General features: G+C 56.0%; 1 protein-coding gene across 4 annotated transcripts in view; it reads left to right on the top strand.

The window, feature by feature from the left end:
* GFRA2 (GDNF family receptor alpha 2) overlaps positions 1 to 9,136 on the top strand; it is a 158,820-nt gene extending 149,684 nt beyond the window's left edge. For all 4 annotated transcript variants that reach the window (XM_073232643.1, XM_073232644.1, XM_073232645.1 and 1 more), the window contains 2 exons: positions 7,935 to 7,988; positions 8,886 to 9,136. In XM_073232643.1, the coding sequence (XP_073088744.1) occupies positions 7,935 to 7,988; positions 8,886 to 9,008 (177 nt within the window). In that variant the 3' untranslated portion in view covers positions 9,009 to 9,136. The remainder of the gene's footprint in view (positions 1 to 7,934; positions 7,989 to 8,885) is intronic.
* Positions 9,137 to 12,371: the final 3,235 nt, after the last annotated feature.

Genomic DNA, 12,371 nt, shown 5'->3' with positions numbered 1-12,371 from the left:
GTGGTGGAACGGGACTGCAAACCTCCACCTGGCCCCAAACTCATAATGTTTATTTGTTCACTGGCCATCCACCATCCACCTGTCCTTCTGTCCACACATCCAGTGTGTGTCATGTATGCACTGTGTGTCAGGCCTCATGGGAGATGCTGGGAGGTGCCAGTGAACGAGGCAGACACAGTCCTGGGTTCTGTGGCCCTTATGGTCTTGTTGAAGGTCAGACAATTCAGCAAGCATCAGACGTGGACTGAGGTCGGTGTCCCAACAGGGGATAGTGTGGCACCGTGGAGGCACGTCCTAGGGCTCCCCACGTAGCCTTTCTCTCTGCTGAGCTACCCTCACGCCGTCACGCCATCTGCCACAGTGGACTCCCTACCTAGGAGGTCGGTGCTCGTCAAACCACACCCCCCACCTGCCCACCCACCCACTCATTCACATACATGCACACACACGTACAGACTCATACACACTCACATATACACTCATTCACATATACTTGCACACATACAAACATATCCATATACACACAGATACACTCACACATATACACACACACATACACATACTCTCTCGCCCCCCACCCCCTGCCACCTCAGACCAAAGAGGCTGACAGAGGGCCTGTGTGGAATATCGGGGAGAGCAGAAGAGGGAGGGAAGGGCATGGTGGTGGGCTGGGGGCCGAGGGGGATGTTTCAGGCCGGAGCTGGGACTGCAGTTGCCAAAGAAGCAGGTGGGTGAGGTACATTGGGGACACAGTGCAGTGCAGGTGTGGGGATGGGGAACAGGGCCTGGCCGGGCATGAGGCAGAGCAGCCTACAGTCTGAGTAGGGCAGTGGGCTCCTGGACCCAAAGGTGGGCATGGCTACAAAGTCTCAGTTATCCAGACGGGTAGGTCCTGCCATGCTGGCACACAGCAGTGTGACCCTAGTGGGCAGCATGGTGCGGTGTACCTGACACTTCCTGAGAGGGTGGACCTGATGTGCCCTTACCACAAAAAGAACAGGGCAGCCATAAATGTGTGAGTGATGGGTGTATTGACTGGCTTGTGAATATGTCACAGTGTATATGCATATTGGACATTCGGTTGTACACCTTAAATATACACAATTTTGATAAAATAACTTCAGTAAAGCTGGGAAAACCCAGCAGGCATTCACAGTGCAGGGTGAGGACTTGAGCAGGGTGGGGCTAGGCAGAGGGTGTGGGTCTTCAGGTCCCTGGGCACCCATGGCCCCCCAGCAGCCAGTGCTGTGTGGTCCTGGTGGGAAGCACCCCTCACCCCCTCCACCCCCACCCCCCACTGTGGGCTCCATTCTGTACCAGCCGCCCTCCAGGTGCCCTCAGTAGGTTCGGCAGGGCCTCTTCCATGCCCAGCGCCCCTCCATTAGGTCACCCCCCAACGTGGGCTGAGGTGCTGCATCATCCTTGGGCAGCTCCTCATTACACCGGGCATGCTTGCGGGGCTGGGGGCTGCTGCGCAGTCGCAGGCTTAGTTTCATGCTAGTAGCAGTCAGTGTGACCGGTCTGGGCTGTGCCACCTGTCAGGTGGCCCCGCCCCACCGTGGTCCACATGTCCCTGAGGGCCACCAGCCCCCGTGGTGCTGCCTGTCCTTCCTGAGCCCCTCAGGGCCACCACCCAGGCAGGGGCTGGCTGGCAGGTGGCCGCCGATCTCTCCCCACTCTCATAGTTGCTTGCTGCACTATGGCCCTGCCACCCCTTTATTTCTGTTTCCCCTTAGCAGCTCACTGAACTGTCGCCCCAGCCTGGTGGTCCGCAGATTCGCTGTCTGGGGCTTGTCTCACACTTGGGTTGCTTCCAATCAGTGCATATGTGAGGTGTGAGGAACCCGGAGGGCCAGGCCTTGGGGGCTGACCAGCAGGGACTCCCCCAGGCCTTGCCCCAGAGACCATCCACTTAGGGTCTGTTGATTAATCCCTCTGGGCGGGACAGCTGGGGACAGCCATCCCAGGAGGACAGGAGGAGAAGCAGACCTGCAGGGCCCACCCACCACCACTGAGGTTCCTTCTCACAAAAACTGAAGGAGAGGGGCCCTGATCCCATTTCAGGACAGTCGTTTTAATGAGCACCTACTAGTCCATGCCAGTTCTGGGAGTGCAGAGTGAATACGCCTCATCCCTGTCCCTGCCCTAGCTTGGCTGGTGGCTGTTGTAGGAGGCTTGTACCCTCCCCAGCTGGTAGCCACCCTCTGAGCTCTGCTGGCTTGCAAGGGCCCTGTGGTGGCTGTTGAAACCCTTGTTAATGATAGCATCCTATGGCTACAGAGGAGGGTCCCCAAGTGAGGGCAGAGGCAGGAAGCTGAGGTCAGGGTAGAAGGGAGGGTGGGGGTGGCCCTGTGCCCCAGAGACCCTTGGAGAGAGAGGCAAGGTCATTTTGCTTATCTCTGTCCTCTCCCATTCACAGACCTGGCCCCTTGGGGAAGCCTTAGGGATTCTCTTCACTGACCCAGAGGTGGCAGCCAGTTAGGGCCCCCGCATGAGTGACTGGCTGTTAGGACCAGAGGGTCCTCCAAGATCTCCTCCTCAAACCCCGAAGGACGGATGGCCAGTGAGGACAGTAACTTGTCCCCAGCCCCCAGCCCCCCGAGCCCCCTGCACAGACTCCTTCTGGCTGCACTGTGCTGCCTCCTCCCAGTCTGCCCCCCAAAAGCCGTTCCTGTGGTGGGGGCAGGGCCTGGGGCTGGAAGAAGGCTTGTCTTCATCACAGGGCTGCTGAGGCGAACTGTGGGTGCCCTGGACACCACAGAGGAGCCAGGAGCTTGGAGGCCCTGAACTGTCCCTGTGTCTGGGGCAGCCTGGTGCTGCAGAGCCCTGCTGTCAGAGGCACCCACTCCGGCCCGGCTCCAGGTGGCTCTGCCACCCGGGACTGTCTGGCACTTGCAGAAAGCACGGCAGGGTCTGCAGGATGCTCTGTCCCTTCTCCCTCTCACACACACACACACACACGCACACGCACACACACACGAGTGAAGGGCCTCTGCTTGCCCTTTCTTCCAATCTCTGCCTGGGAATCCCATTGGGATGTGTCAGTCTCACTGGGATATGTCACCTTTGGGATGGTGTCCCTGACTCTATCCAGGCAGGGCTGCTGCATTTACTCACTTAGGCCCCTGCTGGCCTCATTTGAGCCCCTGCCATGACATATTTTCCCTGCACCAGGTGCGCATCCCTGGGATCAGGGCTACATCCCACCCTCTTGGTAGCCCTGTACAACCCAGTACACGGTATGTGGCATTGAGTAGGTGCTCCAGGCAGGCTGAGGGAGAGAAGCCAGAGTCCCCAGTTCATTGCGTTTATGGGGACGCCCTGCTCTCCATTCCTGTGTGTGCTTTACTGCGGTTTAGCTTTCTTCCCTCTGTGTGCCAGGAGGGTTAGGAGGCGAAGAAGTCCAGGATCGGCCAGGAGGCTCTGTCCTCGTATGGTGGGGCCTGGGATAGGGTGGAGCAGTGGGGCCGGGGGAGGCCTGGCGGTGGGTCAGTGCTTTCCCTGGCCGGGGTCTGTTTCTGGAGTCCTTGGCACACCCTGCTGGTCGTCTGGGCCAGTTTTAGGGCCCCATCCGATCAGCTGGGTCTCCCCTTTCCTGGGGCTGCACAGCCCTGGCACACAATCTCCTGGGCTCTGTTTGCCTCCACCAGCCAATTTCTGCTCTTGCCTCTGTACTGCCCACCACATCTGGGGCAATTAAAAGTGCGTTTGGGTGGGTTGCTGTAAGCCCCCCTCACCACATGCCTGCAGGACGCTCAGCAACCTTCCACCGCCTGTCTTCTCCTCCTGCTGTTCCCTGCGTGAGGCTTTTCCCCAGAACACAGACCCACGGGCATCAGAACATGGCTAAGAGGCCTGTCGCTGTGTCCCTGTGTCTGTTAGGCGTCCGTTTCCGATGTGCAGGTGCGGCTTGTTTCAGAGCCTTGGAAGACTTGAGCACCTTCTTTCTTTTCTCTCCCCTCCCTCCAGCTCTTCATTTATTTGTTATCCCTTATCCATCCTTCAGTGCATTCATTCAACACATATTCTTATTGCATGTTCCTGTGTCCCAGGCACAGAGGGCCACAAACGTACGAGGCTGGTCCGTGGGCCTCAGGCTGATAAGATGCGCAGCTGCGTGGTCAGGTAGTGGTAGGGGGGAAAGCAGTCAGCACACTGAGAGGGCCGATAGAGCGTTACAGGTTCAGAGGGAGGCTGTTGTAGCCCAGCAGTGGAAGCAAGGCTCAGAGACAAAGTAAACCCCCTGCCAGGCCTGGAGGAGCAGGGAGAACGTGTGGAGACGTGGAATTGGGGTGGAGCAGCCTCGGGCATCCCAGGGCAGAGGGCAAGTGGGAGCAAAGGCGCAGAGTCAGGACAGCACAGAGCAGGTGAGCAGGGGGTCTGCGGGCCATTTAGATAAATTAAGTTTTGTTGGGGCACAGCACACCCTATAGTTTACATGCTGTCCAGGTGCTACAGGCCGAGTGGAGTAGCTGTGACAGACGTTGTTGCATGGCTGGCAAAGCCTGAAACAGTGATTGTCTGGCCCTTTGCAGAGAAGGTTTGCTTACCCCCGATCTAGAGGGCCGGCAGGCCGTGGGTTGGCTGAGGCCTACTGGGCAGGAAGGAGTGGGGAGTAAATCAGACGGGCAGCTGGAGTGGACAAGTGTTGAGAGGCCACCGAAGGCTCTTGAATGGGGAGTGTTGTGGTGAAAAGGCAGGACTCTGACTTGGGGGGGTAATCCGACAGCAGGTGGAGGTTGGTCGGCAAGGGAGAGACACGCGGAGACCTGTTAGATATTCGCTGTGGGTGAGAGTCCGTAGATAGCAGGAGGCAAGAAAGGAGGGGTTGGATGAGGGGGTGGCAGGGAGTAGAGGGGGACAAGGTGTGTTATTGGGGTGAATGTGTCAGGAGGAGGTGGCCAAGGGCACTGAGATTTGGGGTGGGGCCAGGAACAGACACAGGGGACACAGGAGATTGCTGGCGTGCTCGGGCCAGCAGTTTTCCCAGAGAGGCAGTACTGGACTTGGTCCCTAGCGCCTGGGCCAGACCAGCAAGGCTCTGGGGCTGCCAACCCAGCTTCAGGTGTGGTGCAGAGGTTGGCAAGGAAGAGGAAGATAATAATGTCCTTCCAACTTCCTGGGCAAAGGGCCCCTCTGGGAGAAATTTCTAGAAGGTTGGACCTTGCTTCTGCTGCCATCCTGCCTCTATGTCTGCATTCTTTCCCCTTTGGCCCCCCAGTGCCACCTGTGTGGACAGTTCTTTCATGCTTCTGGTGGCCTGCAGTGCACACAAAGGTCAGCTTCCCCCACGAGGTCCCTGTGCCCTCCTCTTAGAAGCCCTGCCCCCTGCCATCTTAGCAGCCCAGGCCATGCCCTCTGGGACACCGCAGACCCAGTGACCTTGAGGCCGACTCTGAGCCTGCCTCAGGGACTTAGGGGCTCTGAGTATGAGAGGGGCAGGACCTGGAGCCTCCCACCTCTGTTCTCCCAGACGTGTTCCCTCAGGGTCTAAGAAAACTGGGTGAGGTCGGCATCAAGGGTGGCTTTGGGTGGCATGGCCTCAACAGATAGCTTGCAGCCTGGGGGGTTGGGGAAGGATGCAGCCTGTCCCCTTCCCAGTTCCTGAGCTGGTATGGCGGTGACCGTGTGGATGTTGTTTCTCTCATTAGGTTGTGAGCAGGGTGGTGACTCATTCATCTTTGGGACCCCTTGCAGGGGGGAGCAGCCGGGGAGAGTTCATGGAGAAAGAGGCAGTGAGTTTGAGCCTCTGGATTTTGGTGGAACATTTCTCTCTGCACCTTCCCCATACGCCACTTTCAAGAAAGGTTGGCTGGTAGGCAAGCACCCACGCTGTTCTGGGTGCCTGGGACTGGGTCTTGGGTTTGCCCCTGGGGGCAGTTACTGCAGCCTCCTCTGCCCGCTCTGTGTTTTCTGGAAGTCAGGTGGAGGGTGCACCTGGGGCAGAGACTGTCCCTTGGCTGTTACGACCCAGCTTATATCCGACATCCACAGCGTTCATCTAAGGCTTCCAGAACCAGTGACACTCCGGTCCAGCAGGCTCCCAGGCTGCCAGGCCACATGTTGCAGGTGTGCTGAATGCCCAGGGGAGAAAAATCCATGCCCACATTCAGGGTTCTTCCCTCCTGTGGGTGGAGGCCTTGCCCTGGTGCTCCTGTGTATGCTGGCTTCTCACCACGTGGGCTGAGATGGGGGACAGCCCTCAAGAGCCAGCCATGTCAGGTCCGTGTCCAGGACCCAGGAAGCTGGCATCCTGCCAGGCAAAGGTATATTGGCTGCCTTAGAGACAGTTTAATTTAGATATTTTCTCAAACCTGATTTATTTTTATGGCAGTAGACTGTTTTTAAAAACAATTCTGTGCATAACTCCAACATATAAAACAAACCCAGAACTGCTTTGGTTGAAGTGGGGGTGAGGACCCTGCTTCCCAGCTGTCTGGTTCCACACAGGTTCCGTATTTAGTGAGCACTGTTGGGGAGGGGGGAAGAGGACATGGACCTGGAGGGGGCAGAGATGGACCTGCCATGCTCAGAAGAGCAAAGCAGGAAAGGGTGCTGGAAGGAAGAGTGTCAGGCCATGTGGCACACAGCTTGACAGGCCACAGGATGTACAATTGCTTAGGGAGGTGACCGAGTGGGGACTGGTGAAGGTGGGGGCCATCACCTGGCAGAAGTGGTGACAGCTCGGCCTCTGATGTGGGTGGACGGGCTCCATCCAGCAGTGACCTCCATGGCCTTGGCTGGATTGCACTGGGTCCTGGGCAGTGGAATCTAGTCTGCAGGCCCAGAAGGGCCCTTCCTCAGGGATGCAGGCTGTATCTCAGTGCCTGGAATCATTGCTAATCATTGGTGCTCTGATCCTGAGCAGGATCTTCCTGGGGCCCTCGTTCCATTCCTGCTGTGCTCGTTGTCACCATGGCCAATCTCCAGCATGGGTAGTGACTCTCCTGTTGGCTGGGCCTCTGTGACAGCTGGGGTCTTGTTTAGCTGACCAGATGCCCTGGGTGGTAGATTGCCTGTGATGTCCAACAGTTTATTGATACTTCTGGCCAAGAACAGTGATTAGGAATAATATCTTGGGCTTCCCAGCTACTTTTGCTGGCCAAAGCTTCCCCACAAGTACCTTGGGAATGAGGCCATTTGAAGCCAGAATAAAAACATCAGGTCCCCATCTGGTTCCCATGAATCACCACAATGATGATGAGGATAACAAAGGCCTGTTCTTCATGCACACCCTCTGGGTGCACCCAGGTGGCCATGCGAGAGTAGAGAGTCCTGGAATTATCACCAAGCCAGCCTCTCATTCTCATACCTTACCTTGACCGCAGAGCTCCCAGATGCTACACATCCATTTAGGGTGGAATGGCCAGCACCTGGCACTGTTGCCAGATGTCTACCTAACATGCACCAGTGGCAGACAACACTAATTAATCACAGCTCTCTTCCCCATGAGCTCAGATGAGGGCTCATGATCTTTTTGGAGCTGGCACTTGGATGCCAATTCTGATCTGTAGCACTGATTGACTGATTGATTCATGAATCCAGTAAACATTTACTGAGGGCTATTATGAGCCAGACACTGCTCAGTGCAAGAAAAAGAAGATATGGTCCCTACCTTGTCAAGAAGACCTGAGTATAGCAGAGAGACATGCAGATGGCTTATCACTACATCATGCTGTATTAGACAGCAGAGTTTGAAGTGTCTTAGAGAAGACTGGAGGAGACAGGCCCTAATTGCTGAGGGTATCAGCAGGGGGCAAAGCCCTTTGTGCCTCATGGGATTAAGCCACTGCTCTTTGAGCGTACCCCATGCTTAAGGATGCCAGTGGTGGACGGCAGGGCCGTGGAATGTTCAGTCTCACCTAAGTCATTGGACAAAGCCAGCCAGACCCAGTCCCAGGGACCTGTTCTCACTAGTGCCTTCTCTCCCTCAGGAGCAGGGACTGAAGGCCAATAACTCCGAAGAGTTAAGCATGTGCTTCACAGAGGTGAGTGAGGGGCATTGGTGGGGGTGGGTGGGTGCAGGGGACTGAGCCAGAGGGGGCTGTTTCCCAGGTGAGCTTTGCACCCGAGAGGCCATTGTATGGGCTGGGCCAGCTGAGCTTCTGGCCCATCTGGACCTGGGTGGGCACTCACTCTGCTGGGGGGCTGTGCAGAGGCCACAGCTATGTCCTCGGGAGAGACGCCAGTGGCTGCTTGGAGCACACGGCCTCACAAGCCTTCCTGACTCTGTAGGACAAGTGTATTGAGCACCCGCTCTGCACTGGTTCAGTAGTGTTGAGGAGACGTAGAGGTGGAAGACCCAGTCCCTTCCTAGAAGGAGCCCAGCATAGGAAAACACCTGTGACTACGTGTCTCGCGTATATATAACTTAGTTGGGAGGAGAAGGCAGTGTGAGATGCTATAGAAGGAGAGAGCTCACACAGAGATGTGCAGGGCAGCTTCACGGAGGGGGGATTTGAGCAAATTTAGGAGCAGGGAGATGGGGCTTCCCTCTGCTCTCCTCACGAGGAACAGGTCTGTGCGGACCCCAGAGCTGATTTTCCACCCCTCTCCTCGCTGTCTGTCTGCAGACCTTCACTTGGCAGCATCAGCTGAGGTGGGAAGGGCAGTGATTTCTCTGGGGACCGCCGGGCTGCTTCCCTGAGCCCAGGTCCCAGCCCAGGTCCACAGAAGCCTGGCTCTGTTTCCGAGTGACTACAGATTTGAGTATCCCTGGGTGGGCTGGGAGGAGCCTGCAGAGGCTGCCTCTTGCCCCCAATCCCCCAGTGGCTCAAGGAGTCCACTTCCTGAGTCTTTCCCTTTACGTGACCCTGGCCCTGCTGACTTTTTTTTTGTCTTGTGTTGTTCTCTTTGCTTCTGTCTCCCTTCTGCTGTGGCTGCAGCTCACGACTAATATCATCCCAGGGAGTAACAAGGTGATCAGACCTAACTCAGGGCCCTGCAGAGCCAGACCCTCGGCTGCCTTGACTGCTGTCTCTTTCTTGATGCTGAAGCTGGCCTTGTAGGCTCTGGGAGCCTTGTTGGGAGATTTCCAAGAGCTACATGGATGAGGACACCTGCCTGACAAAATGGAAACACACACACAGACACACACACACACACACCCCTTTGCAAAAAAAAAATTTTTTTTCCCAACTTGTCTCTGAACTTGTCTCTCCCAGGATTCTTCTCTAGAGAAGATTTTCTAAACCAAACAGACAAGCAGGCGGGCGGCCTGAAGCTAGCCAGGAGGTCCCCTGTCAAGGGACACCCAGTGCCAGGGAGGCACAAGGGTCTAGAAATGCTCTTCACTGTCTCCTGGGGTTTTCCTCCCCACCCTGCTGATGTAAGAGACTGAGGGGACATCCTGCAGGCCAAGGGACTCTGGCTGTGGTGACGCGAGCTGGGAGCAGGATGCTGCGGCTGCTCTTCCCAAGACACCCATTCCAGAGATCTGTGGAGGGCTCGGCGGGTGGCGTTGGGTGGCAGAGCAGCAAGGCTGGGCCCTGGGGCCCGCTGGGCACGTTGTGCCTCCACTTGGCTTCAAGGATGGAGTTTCTTTCACCCGGGTGGAGCAGGTCTCTCTCTGACCTGGGAGCCCCAGGGATGCCTGCAGAGGGTGTGGCACTGGGGACCCCTGGCTGTAGCAGGGGGCTTGGGAACAAAGCCCGCCTGGAACAGTCTCTTGGGCGCCGGGTTTCATGCTTCCTCCTTGGTGGCAGGAATTTTGAAATCAAAGACAAACGATAATTTGTTGGCTCTTCTGGTCCATTTGGTGGGTCTCCCCGTGGGGGGAGGGGCCCACAGAGCGTGGTGGGGGCCTGCTGCCCCATGCGTGGCCTCGGCGGCTCTCGCCCTTTCTTCCCTGTCCCCTTTCCCACCTTCTCTTCCCTCCTTTCCCAAAGGCCAACTGTATGTACATAACACGGCTCCTTTCTCTACATATATGTATATTCACATCCATATACATATATCGTGTGGTTTCCCCCTTCTTTCCTTTTTATAAGAAACAAAACTATTGAAAAAATACCCCAACAAATGAGCGAAAATGTATTATTGTAAAGTTTATTTTTTTTAATAATGTTGTCTACAATGGGAAAAAGGAGATGCACCCCCTGTGTCTCTGCCCCAGTTGGGTTGACTGGGCCGCCGTGGGGGTTCCTGCCCCGCATTCACACGTAGCCAAGGCTCCAATAAATGTACTAGGACGCAGCCTGTGTTCTGCCTCCCTCTGGGTGTGCCTTCCCCCCCTGGTTTGTTCTGGGCTCAGCGCCCCCTCTCAGCTGCTTTCCTGGGCTCCCGGGGCACCTCGCAGGAATGTGTATGTGCGCATGCCCACGCCTCCACCCATCCCGCGTCCTTGGCGTAGGTGATGGAGCTCCCGTAGGAGATGAGTTTATACTTGGCAGGTCTCGGAGTCCTGGTTGTGCTGGGCCTGCTGGACCATTCACCTGTCACCTGCCATCCCTCCCTTCCCAATCAATGCCAACGGCCATTGGTCCCAAACTGGGAGAGAATGAAAGTAGCTGCGGGGATGGAGAGGGGAGACAACTAGGCATGTTTGTAAGGCTGCTGGGTGGCCCTATTCTCTTCTGTAGAGTGGGCTGCTGTCTGACCCCGGACCCCTGGTTTATTTAGTATGTGATTGTGGAGGTGGGACTTGGCCTCTTGGGTCCCAGGTGGTCCATCCCTTCTCATTCTCTCCGTCTGCCCCCTCTGCCCCATCTAGACACTGGGCCTGGAGAAGACTGGGAGGCTGCCTGCTGGCCGCATGTAAGTGTGTATGTGTGCATGTGTGCGGGCTGACGAGAGTTGAGTGCACATGTGAGTGTGAGCACACGACAGGAGGGAGGAGGGAAGGTGCTCAGTGAGGGATGCTTCTGCTGTCAGCCTGGCCTGCCAGGCTGCCCACGATCCCATCCTGTCACCATTGGGAGACAACGCCCTTTTCCATTCCCCTAATCCTGGGTCCCTCCAAACGGCTCCTGTTCTGGAGGATTCTAGGAACATCAGTCATGATGGGAGTCAGTGGGGTTCGCCATGTTCCAGCCTCTGCCTTGGGGGACAGTGAGCCAACCAGCCCTCTCCCCACGCCACCACTGGCCTTTGTGTGTGTTCAGTTGGGAACCCACATTCTTTGCAAACAGCAAAGACTGGTTAACATTAAATGGCTTTGGGGGGGATGTGTCTCAGAGTCTGTGGGAGATAGAAGGACCAGGGGTAGCCAGGGCGAGAACCAAAGAACATCTGCTCAGGAACCAGGACATCAGGAGGCAGGATCTACAGGGTCAACAGGCTGATGCCTCTGTGACAAATGACCACTAACTGTTGTCCAGTTGGTTGACTTGGGGCCTGGTACCTACCTCCTACCAGACTTGGGTGGGAGAGGATGCTATGTCATATCTGGTATCCTTAAGGGGAAATAAGCCTTTGGTTGCATACTGGGAGAGAGAAAATTTCCCAGAAGGAAATGAGGTGCTATTATGAAGGAGGAGTGGATGCTGGGCAGCTTTACTCTGCCTTAAAACAGCTCCTCATGCAGATATCACATAGCTGAAATTTTACCATTATATATTTATTCCTTTGGTTGAGAAGATGCCTGTTCTTTCTGAGCCTCTCAAAATATGTAAATAAAACTGGGAAGAATGTTACTATCTTAATGCTAATTAATTTAATGGTTTGAATGAATCTTAGTAACATTAAGACATTTAGGCCTAGACAATGAGATTGGGCTTGGGGGACAGATAAGTGGAGAGAAGCCGAATGGCATCAGAGAAGATTAGTAGGGGCCACCAGAGATAGTTCTAAAATGATTTCAGAGTTCTTTTGGGGAGAGTTAGCCACATGAAGTATAGGCCCACTGTGCTTTTACCCCCCAGTCAGCAAAGTCTATAAAATGAGCTTGCTTTGCCTCCAGCCCCCTGAGGATTCCTGACATGGGGCATGCATCGTCTGCAAACTCATCTTACCTGTTTCCTAGCCTCCAGTGCCTTGTCCAGACTGAAACCACACAGGAATGCTGCCCCCCATCCGTGGGGAAACTCCTGGCCTGGGGCAGTGCTGCTCAGCCAAAGCCCAGCCACCAGCTTCCCACCCTGCCCTGGCCTCTGCTGCCCTCCTAGCGCAGCTAGGACTCCCTGGACTGAGCTGGAGCCCAGTGGAGACCCGTGGTGGTGGGGATCCCAAGAGGCAGGTGCAGAGAGAGAGCCGTGCCCTGGTCCTGTGCTGACGTGGTGGCAGCTGCACAGCTGGGCCCCTGCCTTGTTCTGAGACCAGACACGGGTGTTGTCTCGGTCCCCTGCACCGTGGCACTACCTTCATACTCTGTGTGGCAATGCAGGTTTCCCGGGACTGAATCTCTAGGAAACAGGCTTCCCTGCTCTCATGAG

Source organism: Manis javanica, chromosome 3 (genome assembly GCF_040802235.1).
Source record: "Manis javanica isolate MJ-LG chromosome 3, MJ_LKY, whole genome shotgun sequence".
Taxonomy (NCBI): domain Eukaryota; kingdom Metazoa; phylum Chordata; class Mammalia; order Pholidota; family Manidae; genus Manis; species Manis javanica.
This window is presented reverse-complemented; position numbering and strand designations above follow the sequence as displayed.